The following is a 13266-nucleotide window of genomic DNA, read 5'->3' as shown; positions in this document are numbered from 1 at the left end:
TCCTACTCTTTGTTCTTTAATGCTCTTTCTTTTAGGCAATTATTAGTGCAATCCACTGAACTCTTACTAGCAATTTTTCTTGTGGATGTACAAGTAATCAGTATTCTGTTAATTTTTTTTGACAAATGTCCGTTTTTAAAATTGTAGCTTTCACAAGACCTATGTCTTAGTTACCTGTTGTTTATATGTATAACTACTTGTTTGTACACGCAAATAGGTATAAATGTCTTTAAGTCTACCTTGAGTTGGCTGAACAACAAGCTTTTTGTTTCCAGGCTGTGAATATCAGTGTTAGTCAATCTATCTGCAAACAATTTCCCTGTTAGTTCTCATAAAACTGTTGACTATTTAAGCCTACAGCAGGCAATCTCTTTAGAATAACCATTACTTTCCTCACAATTATTTGAGGAAATTCCTCACAATTTATTGTTTGAACAGCAAAGGTGATAGAAACTGTTTTTTTTTCTACAGATTTGCATCAGTATCTGTACTTGCTGTTCAGTGAGAATAACTTTACATGTTGCATTTTTAATCCTCTTCTTTCTTGAAATACTTTCAATTTCCAGCTGATTTACCTAAACCCCTCTCTTTTCACCTTCCTCCTTTTTCCTTTCTCATCTGTTCTGTCGTTTATTTATTGGACAAACAGTACATGCTGTAGGTAGTAGTTACAAGCCACAAGTGTGCTGATTTTGCTGGCTGGCACACCTTGGCGATAGATCACATACGAAGGGTAACTACGGTCAAGCAGCTACTCTTGTGAAAATACTGATATGGATATGTTTTTCTTCTACCCAGCTGCTGTCTTCTTTTTCCAATATCTTACAGATCTAACATTTTTAGTCTCTTTCCTCAGTCAGAATTAGATAAGTTAGACAACTCTTCAAATTCTGTTAAAGGAGACTGCTGGATTGATATCCTGTACTCCAATAGCCTCATTTTCAGAGGCAGTCATTATAGGAATGCACCAATTGCTGTGTTTCTTAGAAACAAACAAACCAAAACGTGACCAAATAAACAAGAAAACCACTTGATTTCTTCACGTGGAGTTACCAAGAAATCTTGCTCTATGTAGAATAGTTAAGTTGATGGATATGTATAACTGATATATCTGGAAAAGTTTAAAGTATATTTCTCTTTACTAATGAGTATTTGTCAATTACAAACAAACCTTTGAAGTTTACACGATTAATGTGTATTGTATTCTGCAGTCAATATACATCTGCATATCCAAAGGTTCTAATATGCATTGTAACTATTCCAGTCAGTTTGTGGCATACGCTAAGCAAATAAGGTCAACCTTAGACTTCAGCACAACATATGTTACTACTTCCATTTATAGAAGTTCATTTCAAGTGACAAACTGATCAGAAGTTTTGTCAGCTCCTGTGAAATTGAGTGGCCTTGTCTTTTTCTGTTGAAAAAAAGGTGGGAAGTCATATTCTATGTAGAAAACTAATTGTTTTCCTTCACATTTTTTTGTGTGGTTACATTAATGTATACCAGGTTAAGTAACCTATTCCTTTGCTGAATATAATTCTTAATCCTGAGTGACAGGAGAAGGTATAGTACAGCTTTGTTATATTTCTTAATGTTTATCTCTCCACTTTTTGTTTGCACCCTAAAGGATGATGCTCGTCAACTCTTTGTGTTAGCCGGAGCCGCAGAAGAAGGATTTATGACTGCAGAGCTTGCTGGTGTTATCAAAAGACTGTGGAAAGACAGTGGAGTACAAGCTTGTTTCAACAGATCTAGAGAATACCAGCTTAATGACTCTGCTGCCTAGTAAGTACTATGTGAAAAACAAGACTTCTGTTTTCTAAGTAGTAGCTAAAGGAATATAAGAGAAGTCTAACCTTTGAGTAATTCTGTTCCCGTAAAAATAGAAAATTTAGAAGTATCTAGACAAAGATTTTGTCTGCTTGGGTCAGAACAGTGGACATAACTTTTGAGAATGGAGAGGAAAAGGTGTGGTATAACGGAATTTAAATCCTTTGGAGGATAACTTACTTCCTCTGTTCAGCTTTTTTCTTTTTTTTTTTTTTCCCCGTCTGTTTGTTTTTGATAAATTCTTCTCCAATTTCATCAGAAAGCTGGTCTTTAAATCATATTTTATCCTGAAAATTGCTAACTTCTGGTTACGGTAAAGGGAGAACTTCATATCTTTTCTATCACTATGCCGAAAGCACAAGTAAGATTTGTATTGTTATGAGAAACTTCACGCTTCTTGGTGTGCATCACAATAATTAATATTAATTGTTAGTGACTGGAGTTTAATATTGTAAAAAATGTGTAATTAGAGATTCTTGATATAAAGTTACTGGTCACATGTTTAGCATTGTTTAAAAATATGTATTAATTCTGGCCAACATACTGGGTTGTCCTTTTCATACCTGTTACCAGTTCCAGAGTAATTAGTTTTTGCTTTATAGTTCAAAGTAAATTGTAGTTCACTGAGGTTACAAAGATTGAAGTCGTCTTCTAGTCTTATTCACCAAATAACATTGGTGAATGTGGAACCATGTTTACATTCTGGGATTTCATACAATTGACCCCAATACAAAGAATTATTATATGTTTTCTTCTAGGATGAAAGAGTATCTAAAACTTTACTTAAAAAAAGAAGGTAAAATAAATAGCAGGAAAATAATGTGTGTCTTATCTTTTCTGCCTTACGTCAGAGACAGATGTTCATATAAAACTCAGGTACAATGTAATGAATAGACCTAGGCCTTCTGTGATTCTTTGCAATTATCTGGTTACTATTTTAGGAATAACTGAAAGCAGTGTTTATTTTTACCTTCAGTTACTTGAATGACTTGGACAGGATAGCACAAACCAGCTACATTCCAACCCAGCAGGATGTTCTCAGGACTAGAGTCAAAACTACAGGAATAGTGGAAACTCACTTTACTTTCAAAGATCTTCACTTCAAGTATGTAACTTATATTGAATGTTTATCTGTCTTTTATGGCTTCTCTAAAGTTGTTTTGGATACACTTTTAACAATGCAATTTAACAAATTTTGTATAGCCACAATTTTGATTATTTTTCTTTTAGCTGAAAAACTTCATGCTTCATGCTTGGCTCAATTTTCTGAAGGCAAATTGGAGTAATTTGAAATCCTATCATAACTCATGATAAATATGGAGGTATTAAGTAATAAATGCTTTTTTTATATTGGAAGCTTTTTGTAAAGATACTTTCTATGTAAATCAAATCTCATAATACTCAATATTATATTGCATTCATATGTAGCTGTTCTATCAGATTTTTCCATTTAAATTCAGTTGTAGAACTAGAGGCTTGTAAACATTTGTTGCTCTTGTTAAAGAAACAACTCAATTTTCATGGAGAACTGAATTCAAAACTGAATGGTAGTTTTTTAAGGTAGTACTTTATTTAGTGATGAAAGACTGTGATTTATGTTCCCTATGATGTGAGGTTTACAAAATAACATCAATATTCTGAACGTTTTATGTCCTAAGACATCCATGATGATAGCAAAGGATAATATAAATGTAATACTATTGTAACTACTCCTGATTAGCAAGAATGAAGAGAAATCTCAGTAAAAATTGCATTGTATGTATATTTTAGATTGTGTAGGCATAGTTGTTGGAACATCTGTCCAGTAAATTTGTTCAGCATTGTCATGGGAAATGCTGTTTTTCATGTAATTGCTTACTAAGTGTTGTAATATTGATGCTTCAGGATCACCAGTACTGTGGAAAATATATTTTGTTTCTTAATTTTAGGGGTATAAGTGTACACTTTTTTTTTTCTCCATTAAATAATAGCTCTTAAAGTGTTCTGAGGAATCCTTTTTTTCTCATTTTTAAGTTCTTAGGGAGTAATCTTAGAAATGTTTTTGAAAATGCATTATTTGTGGAACATTTTAATCGGGCAATAAGAATGAGGATCACCTGCATAATGAGTATACCTAAGCATAAGACCTTGTTAGAGGTTATAATATCTCCAACAGATTTCGATCAGAAAGACAAGCCTCTTTTAATGTTTCCTTCTCTACTTTATATATATATATTTTTTATAAAAATCTAGGGACTCAGAACAATTTAAAATTTCTAAAAAAGACAAGTTGCAGCTGAAGGAGTTCAGTTAATCTTATGTAGTACACTAAATCAGTTGGTCTATGTTTGTACCCCACCTCTCCTCTTACAACCTGGGGAAAACAGGAAAATTAGATGATCAATGATGCATTCAGTTTTAATAAAAGTGAGACTTTCCAGATATATATCTTATCTTTTTTTGATAACCACTCACCCTACATTAAAATATTTGTCAAATAAGAAGTCTTCTGCAAGGCTGGGGCTTGGAGAAAAAAAAACAACTTGTATAACCTTAACAAACTCAAAAATCATCATAAATAACTAGTAACTGGAAAAATGTCACATTTTCCACATTTGTATGGGTCCTGGAATCATATTCTCAGATTAAATAACCTGAAAGAAGCAGAACATGTCAAATATGGCAACACTAGTTACAAAAAAACCAATGTGCTAATGAAATACTTGCACAAGTCCTTAAATTTGCACAATTGCTGATAAACCCTTTAGAAAGCTACCTATATAGTTAAGTAACATAGATTAGTAGGGTGATGACTTGAGAAGCATCTTTAGCGCTTTACATTTAGTTCAGTGAATTAATTTGTCTTAATATGGCATAGGCACCTTGCAATCTCACTGGAAATGTTTGCTTTCTTTAAGTAAATGAAATAGAAAGTCAATAAAGCATTTCTTTAATGACATCATTATTTAGATAAGGGAGGTAGATTCGGCTGTTACAAACTTTCTTTCAGCACTGCCTTGTATTTCTTGTAGTTCATTGTAGACTAATTTATTATGAATAAGCAATGCATGATTATTTTGAGTAGCTCCATTGACTGCAGTATGAGTTTTAGTACCTGAGGCAAAGGATGGGCTTGCACACAACCCTCCCACATTAGGAGGATAAATCTGTAAAGAATTTAAGCTTCTCATTCTTTAAAACTTTTAAATTTGTCTGCAGATTAGGCAGCTGCTGTCAGTGTTTCAGTGTTCTGCGACTGTGACCCAACTCTCTATGTATACAGGCTTCTGATGGGGCAGATGCAAGGCTTAGGAACTTTGCGACCACTCTGTTTGGAATGGCTAATTATTTGGAAAGATACTACAACCTTATCTTTTTTGAAGAATTTTGTGTGCCAAATAATTCTTCTTTGCCTGTCTTTCTCTGTACCGATGTAATAAGTAGAAGAACCTTCACAACAAAAGCCAAACCATCAGATTCATACTACTTTCTGTTGAGATGTTCACTATCAAACTGGTGCCAAAACTTCACCTAGCACTAAGCTTTAGCATATATAAAAAAATCAAAGATGAGTGTGAAAAGGTAGTTTATGTAAGGAACTGGAAATTTCTGTACGCTGTTAGAAAAACAACCCCAAAAAGAGACAACATTGGTGAAATAATGCTACTGGCAGAAAGGCTGTTCTGAACTGAAACAAAGACTTCTGTCTAAAATCAACATCTGCCCATATAAACTGGAAATTACACTTTTTATCTTCTAGAAGTCTTCAGTCTTCTGTGTTTTCCCTCCCTTCCCAGAATCCATACTGCAATGTAGTCTGCAGAAGTCAAAATGTTGGTTGTTACGAGGACCATAAAATACCATAAGAGCACCAAATGCACAAGAATGTGACGCTTCTTGTGCAGGTCTATTCCTTTTTACGTATTTTTGTAGTTCTTTGAAAGAGTTCTTTTTACTACAGTTCTTTATTAATGTGCAATTTTTTTGCCATGTTTCCTTACACATCTCAATTACCATCTTAGTAATAATATTTTTGTATTGAGTGGTGCCGTAAGATGTGCTTAATCCAGTTAAGATCCATGCAGTTTGGTATTACAGTACTGCCATTGGTATAGATCTTTTAATTTATCATGTTCCTTAAAAGCTAGTATCCACAAAAAAGAAACAAGGAACAATTTTCTTAATTTCTTAGTTACTTTCTTGCTCATATTCTGGTATGTTCTATAAACAACATGTTGTTGTTCAAGCCTACGTGCCATGCTGTCTACCAAAAGACCTCAGTGTGGTAGCCTTATTACTGGTATAATCCTGAATGATTCAGGCCATGCTGGTATATCTTTACAAGAATTATAATTATGCATCTTAACAGTTGTTACTTTGTTTTTCTTTCACTGATTGTATGGCATTCTATAACCAAATAAGGCTTTTCATAGAATCATTAAGGTTGGAAAAGCCCTCCAAGATCATCTCGTCCAACCGTTCCCCTACCACCAATGTCACCCACTAAACCACGTCCCTAAGCACCACATCCAACCTTTCCTTGAACACCCCCAGGGACAGGCATCCCCTGGGCAACCCATCCCAATGCCTGACTGCTCTTTCTGAGAAGAAATGTCTCCTCATTTCCAAGCTGAACCTTCCCTGGCACAACTTGAAGCCATTCCCTTTAGTCTTATCACTAGTTACCTGCAAAAAGAGGCCGACCCCCAGCTCCCCACACCTTCTTTTAAAATGCTGACCATTTTACTACTTAGAACAGGGTGGAGTTGCAGGAAATGGTTTGTCCTCTTCTTCCCCTTCTGTCTTCCCCCTCCCATATGAACAATTTTATACCTACTGAATTTTCTGCTTCTTCATGATAATTTAGAAGGAAATTAAAATTACTTGAAAAAATCAACTGAAGGCATGAAAAGTCAGGCCTTTCTTAAAAGGAATAATTGCATTTCCTTGTAACTAGGAGAAAGAATTCAATTTTTGCATGATAGAGTATTTTCTAAGCAAGCTAAAGAAGTCTTCTGGTGACCTTTTCACATTGTTTTGAAACTGGAAGTAATTGAAAGAATTTGAAACAAGGCTTCTCGTTCTGTGACAGGAAAAAGACAGGTGAAAAAGTCTGCGTTCTGTCTTACTGAGAAGATTCAGCTATGTACATTTGTTTCAGGATAGCAGTGTTATCCTGTTTTTGATGAAGTTATTTATTGGTTTAGTTCATTATATCTGGCTTGCAAAATACTTAAGTACATAATGATATGAGAATTTCAGTCACTGTAGCTCAGAACAGTTGGGAAATGGCCATTAAGGTATGTAGATAGCAGAGAAAAGCAAATTAATTTATACAGTGGTAATTTGTTGATCTTCTGGAGTGTGGTCTTTTTCTTTTACTCTACTTCAGTTTAAAAAAAAAAAACAACTTTATAGCTATGTTTTTCCTCCTAAGTGCATTTCCAAAAACTGTCTTTATTAGAGGAAAATTATCATTATTCTTTATTATTTGATGCCTATTTTGTCTTTTAAGAATATAATTTTTTAAATAATGTTTAGTGTCTCTTTAAAAAAATAAAAATTCTGTTTAAACATGGTCAACTGAAAAAAATCATTTTAAAATTTATTTTAGTAGAGGTGAGCTGAAAATCATCAGTTTGTAGAGATTCCAGGTTAAATCTCAAAAACTGAGAAATATATTTTACATTTAGATTTGGATTCAGAATACTGAGCTAATAATAAAGTGTTATTCGTGTCCAACTTTCTTAGTACAGCTTTTTTCTCCTGAGTACTGAAACAGACAGCCCTGTCCTTGGTTGTAAAGAATTTTATATTCTTAACCTTTTATTACTTAAGACTTTTCCTTCATTTGGGAGAAAGATGAAAACCTTTATATAGTTTGCACTTAGTTAATCTAGCATTGTGTATTTTTATTTTATAGATTTACAAATAATTTCATAAATGAATTGTATTATACAAATTATTTATAAAAAAGCAGGTTTATATACCTTTCAACTCCCTCTTATGTTTTGTGAAATGTATAGTAAAACTTTTTTTAATTTTTAAGTTTTTTTTTTTATATATTGTTTTTATGCTAAGATGTTAAATCTAAATAAATGTTGCAGATTTTATACTGTTTTTCAAAATTCTTTGATTAAGCTTGCCCAGCTGATGATTTCAGAGTTTATCACTTAACATCCAGAAAGCTGGAAATTCCAAAGTTCATTTCCTGCTTTGTACTTCTGTTTTACAGAATGTTTGATGTTGGAGGCCAAAGATCAGAGCGGAAGAAGTGGATTCATTGTTTTGAGGGTGTTACAGCAATTATTTTTTGTGTGGCATTAAGTGATTATGACTTGGTTTTGGCTGAAGATGAGGAAATGGCAAGTACCTTGGTGTTGAAGAAAAGAATGGTTGTTATATAGAAACTGAATAAGTTTGAAAGGAAAGCTCAATATCTCTTTTACAGTAGCACTCCTTTATAATATATAGACTTTGTGTGAAAGGTTTCAGAGAAATGGTGATAGAGTTTGTGCTTTCAATTTTCAAAAATATTTCCTCATATTCTCAGGTGTACTTTGAGAGGAGTATTCTTTTCAGTTGCATTTTTTCATGTTCCAGAAATTAATGAGGACGTCAGTAATACATATCCTAGTCTTTTTAAAGATGCTAGCAATATATTATAAGAAATGGCTTTATCTGTTTCTTCATTACATTTTGTTTCACTTCCTCAGCCTTCATGTTTTTCTTCTTCCTAAATGTTTTACTCAATTCTCTTTCCTTAGTTGTAGAAATCTTCTTTTCCTTTCCTATGCTTTCTCTTCTTTCAAGATGTGACTCCTCCCACGTCACTATGCACAGAGTGTATGCTTTTTATTATCTGGGTAGTCAAAAGTGATGCTAGTCTGTTGTGTGTAAATCATTAACAGACTCCTTGTGTTCTGTAGCTTCTTGCAAAATGCTATTGGAGGAGGAAAGAAGAAAAAAACACACCTTCAAGTCAAATGTTGTCAAAAGAGGTCATATCTGCTATCTTGTAACTTAAATGGCTGGAAGCATTGCCAAATTACTTACATGTTGGATAATTTTTCTACTGAGTTATTTTATTTATTTATTTTTTAAACCCACCAACCTGCTCTTTTAATTCTCTACTTCTTTGGAACTACTCCTTTCCTTATGTTGGAATCTTGACTACATGTAGAATTTAATTTTCAATTTTCGAAAGATCTAATAAGTGGAAGGCAAATTCAGGTTACTTGGAAACCTTTCTATAATATCCTTACTGTGAAATGTCAAAACACACTAAAAATTCCTATCATATTAGAAAAAACTGAAGCCTGTAAATGAGAAAAAGTAGTTGCTTAAACCCTACTCACAGAATCACGGAATCATTTATGTTGGAAAAAAACTTCAAAAACCATTAGGTACATGAAAGTGTTCTTTGGTCTTTCTATGTTTCTTTTGGTAAAATATGGTTCTGTATGCTGGAAATTTAGTTTTACAACTTACCTAGTTAATTTGTGGCTAACAGAAAATATGTATCCTGATTTTACAACTGAAATCTGATGAAATACAGTAAGATTTTTGTTTGTTTGTTTTGTTTTCCAAATTACAGAATCGGATGCATGAAAGCATGAAGTTGTTTGACAGTATCTGCAACAATAAATGGTTCACCGACACTTCTATTATTCTCTTCCTGAACAAGAAAGATCTTTTTGAAGAAAAAATCAAGAGGAGTCCTCTCACTATTTGCTACCCTGAATATGCAGGTATTGGGAATGGGCAGATGTCAAGTAATTTCCTTATTTTTGATGCACAAATTAGGAGGAATAACTCTAGGTGTCCAAATTATTTCAGTAAAATATAGTTTAAGTTGGTAGATGTTTTCTATGAATCACAAATAAAATAGTGCTGAAAACAAATTAATCTTTTCAACGAGATGAAATAATGCTGGTCCACTGATAGCATTTACATTACTGCTGCGGTGCTCGTCAACCTAATCTGTTTAGCCCATTCTTTATTCTGTTGTCCTCCTATCTTTTGTCCTTTTTTTAACCGAGCAGAAATCCCTGAGCATACATGAGAGTTTATTTGAAGGGAGAGTATACATACATATTAGAAGTAGTTGGCTTATTCAGGAAATATGTAGCAAAAGTTTATTAAATAAGTCTTAGACTGTTTATCTATCATTTTCATTGTAACTTCAGACTGTTCTATTTTACAGGAAATATTAAATTGGAGTCAAAAAAAAGGCTTAGGAGAAATATATGCTATTTGTTTGTAACTTAATGGACCTTGTGTGGAAATAAAGAAAACTGTTAAAAACATAAAAGTGAAAGTGAAGGAAGCAAAATATCCTAGTCTAGGGAACAGTGTTAAGTCACTAATGATTTGTTCCATCTGCCACTTCAGTAAATACTCTTCCTGCAGTCCTTAGTCTATAATTATTAAAAATGTGTCCACAGGGTTTCCCACACATTTTGTTGTAAAGCAGGGGCTGTGAAATTACATAAATCAGCACTCCTTCTTAGGTTTAAGTAGCTATTTATTTCAGTTACTATTTGGAAATAACTTCCCTCAAAGATATTGTATACATCTTGTTCTTTCTGTTTGAAACCTGAGTACTTTTTTCCTTCTAGGATCAAACACTTACGAAGAAGCAGCTGCTTACATTCAATGTCAGTTTGAAGATCTTAACAAGAGAAAAGACACGAAGGAAATCTACACTCATTTCACATGTGCCACAGATACAAAAAATGTGCAGTTTGTTTTCGATGCTGTAACTGATGTCATTATTAAAAATAACCTTAAAGACTGTGGCCTATTCTAATAACAGAGAAGAGATTGTTAAATGGTAAATTATATTCCTGAAAAAAGGACTTAGGCATTTGGAATATGCCCATGTTGTGTGAAACTTGCATAGATATATTTAATTCTCTTTACTTTATTTTTAGGTTTGAAGAACGACTTCGCACAATTCTAATCTGATTGGTTTCAAGTTGAAAGAAATATAAAATATGTTGTGCTGAATGATAGATCAGTACTGTACTTGCCTGTTTTAACAGCTTTATTTATGTTTGTCTTGTAAATTTAAGTAATTAGGTAACACTGAGATGTCTTTTGACTGTATGTAAACTTGTAGTAATGTATTTGTATAAACGTTGAATGGAATATTTTAGTAACTTGGTGTCCTCTAAAATTTCCATGGTTTATGAAGATATTGTTAGAGGAGACAGACACCTTTTGTCTTTGGATTATTTAAACATCTTGTAAAATTAAATTTTCTTTTCATTTTGAGGGTGCATGCTGCCTTATTACTTTTGTTGGTAATACTGTATATGGCGTTAGCTTTTTTGATATTTAAACAGCCTCATACACCTGCTCACATTTAAAGAAACGTAACCAATAAAACTTGTTTTTTTTTGCCTTAAGTTTTGAAAAAATGTTTTTATAAATTTAGGGTAAATAAAAAAATATTTTTAAAACTTAAATCCACAGCTTATGAAATCTGGGTTTGCAGTCTTTTCAGCACAAATGTGGCAACACTGAGAAATTGAATTTTAAGGTTCAGCTATTATTGAAGCTCATGGAAATGCAAAAAGGAAGTTGTTAAAAATACAGTTGTAGAAATAAAAAAAAAAATTGAAACTGTGGTCTTTAATCACTGGAGTGAATGGTCTATAAAAATGTCCTTAACAAAGGCAGGACTTCAGAGTTATGTTTTTTTTTTATTATTCTTGAGAATTAAAATTGCCTTCTCCTTTAACTCTTTGCTATCTTCTGGTAATAAAAACTAAAACTATTTTGATAATTTAATAACCACAGAAATATTAAATTCTCCAACTAGACATGGCACAATGTTTTCATGAATTAAAGCAATTTCCTGTTGCATATAAAAATAATCTTCATTATGTTGAGTAAGGTGATTCAGTGACTTTGCAGATACTGATTTTTTTAATTTAGTGATATTTAAAGTCTCATATTCTCTTTAAATAATAAGTTAAAGATTATGATTTTCTTCTGGTTGTGCTTTCATTATGTGACTTGCAATCTAAGGTATTTGTCATCCATTGCCTTACGGTTAGTGCCAAAACTGATTTTTATACCTATTTTAAAAGGAATAAGCTTCTATTTGTAAATAAGTTCATGGATGGTTGTCGCAAATGTATTTCATCTAGAAAATACAAACATACCAAACTTGGAAGTATGATTTTCTATACTTGTTTAGAATATTCCAGGCAGCTACAGTACACTGTAAGTTCTTTGAAAATAAGTCTTTTAATCTGTTGCTATTTTTCTATATTATCGTAGCTTATATGTTCTTAGAAATGCTCAACCAAAATATTCAAATCATTGTTCTGTTATTTAATTTCTAATTGTGTATGTGTTTCATTTAGGCCTCAGCTTAAGTAAAACTGCACTTATTCTTTGATGTTTCCTTTGTTAGGTACAAAATTCCTACGTGTTTCAAATGAAAGATTAGAAAGGAATTTCTAATTTATAACTGGAGGTTGTTAAATATATTCATACATTGAGATCTTTCAGCAGTTATGGTAAACAATCTGTATATCCTGGGCTGCTTTTAATTGTGCTTTACAGTTCTGGATATGTAACTGATTTTAAATCTCATTGAACTACTTTGTGGAAATTGTATTTACACCTACATTCAAGTTGGTTTTTGTACTTGATGTAAACAAAAATTGGGATTAATCAAATTACATAAATAAATTTAAATTTTGTGCCTTGCTTGAAAGAAATGTTCTTCCTTAAGAATGCTGATAGAAATATTTCTGCATAGAGATAACTAGGTAGCAAAAATGAGAAGATAAAGTCAAAAGTTTTTGCAAGAACAGAAAAAAAATAATGAGCATAAAATTGTTATTATTGATAAGTTCCTAAATATTTTTCCTCAACTACCGTTCCTAACAGCTTCAATTTGAGAATTTGGGGAATTTCATAGTTGATGTTTGCTATAATAATTTTGTCTTAACACAGAACAAAATTGTGAAATACTTTTGTTTTCGAGTCTAGGAGGATGATCTTGTCTTTTCTGACTTGATGAGTTGACAGCTGGTATGTTTCCTTAGGAGTGAACTCTCTGTAGTGGTTCTTTGTATAGGTTTATAAAATGCCTATACAAAAATTGTTCATATTCATATATTAAAGGCCAATTATATAATTGATCACATCCATTAAGTACTTTCCAAAATTAGGTTGTTGATAGAAATTAATTTGTTAAATTTAATTTGAGAACTCCTGTATATGTTGAAATGATATGATAAAAAGTTCATTTTTTTTTTCTGACATTTTAATAATTATCTGTACTGAAAGCAAATACTTTGATTCTGTTCTTAATTTGTCTAGCTTAGTCTTTCAGCCCAACAGATCTTAATTATTACTGTTGATAGAAATCTTTTCTCCTTTTTAGGTTGTAATTAGATGATAATGAAGTAATGCCAATACGAATATTTCTTA

At 32.3% G+C, this 13266-nt stretch overlaps 1 protein-coding gene across 2 annotated transcripts in view; it reads left to right on the top strand.

Moving 5' to 3' along the window:
* The window catches only part of GNAI1 (G protein subunit alpha i1), a 37483-nt gene extending 24946 nt beyond the window's left edge, over window positions 1-12537 (top strand). The window contains exons 4-9 of one of the 2 annotated variants that reach the window (XM_035335488.1): window positions 1628-1785; window positions 2807-2935; window positions 8045-8174; window positions 9407-9560; window positions 10431-10645; window positions 10746-12537. In XM_035335488.1, the coding sequence (XP_035191379.1) occupies window positions 1628-1785; window positions 2807-2935; window positions 8045-8174; window positions 9407-9560; window positions 10431-10621 (762 nt within the window). In that variant the 3' untranslated portion in view covers window positions 10622-10645; window positions 10746-12537. Of the gene's footprint in view, window positions 1-1627; window positions 1786-2806; window positions 2936-8044; window positions 8175-9406; window positions 9561-10430 lie in introns of both variants that reach the window. The other variant, XM_035335479.1, reaches the window with a different exon arrangement.
* Window positions 12538-13266: the final 729 nt, after the last annotated feature.

This window comes from Oxyura jamaicensis, chromosome 1 (assembly GCF_011077185.1).
Source record: "Oxyura jamaicensis isolate SHBP4307 breed ruddy duck chromosome 1, BPBGC_Ojam_1.0, whole genome shotgun sequence".
Lineage (NCBI taxonomy): Eukaryota > Metazoa > Chordata > Aves > Anseriformes > Anatidae > Oxyura > Oxyura jamaicensis.
Note: the sequence above shows the minus strand (reverse complement) of the source record. Positions and strands in the feature narration are given on the sequence as shown.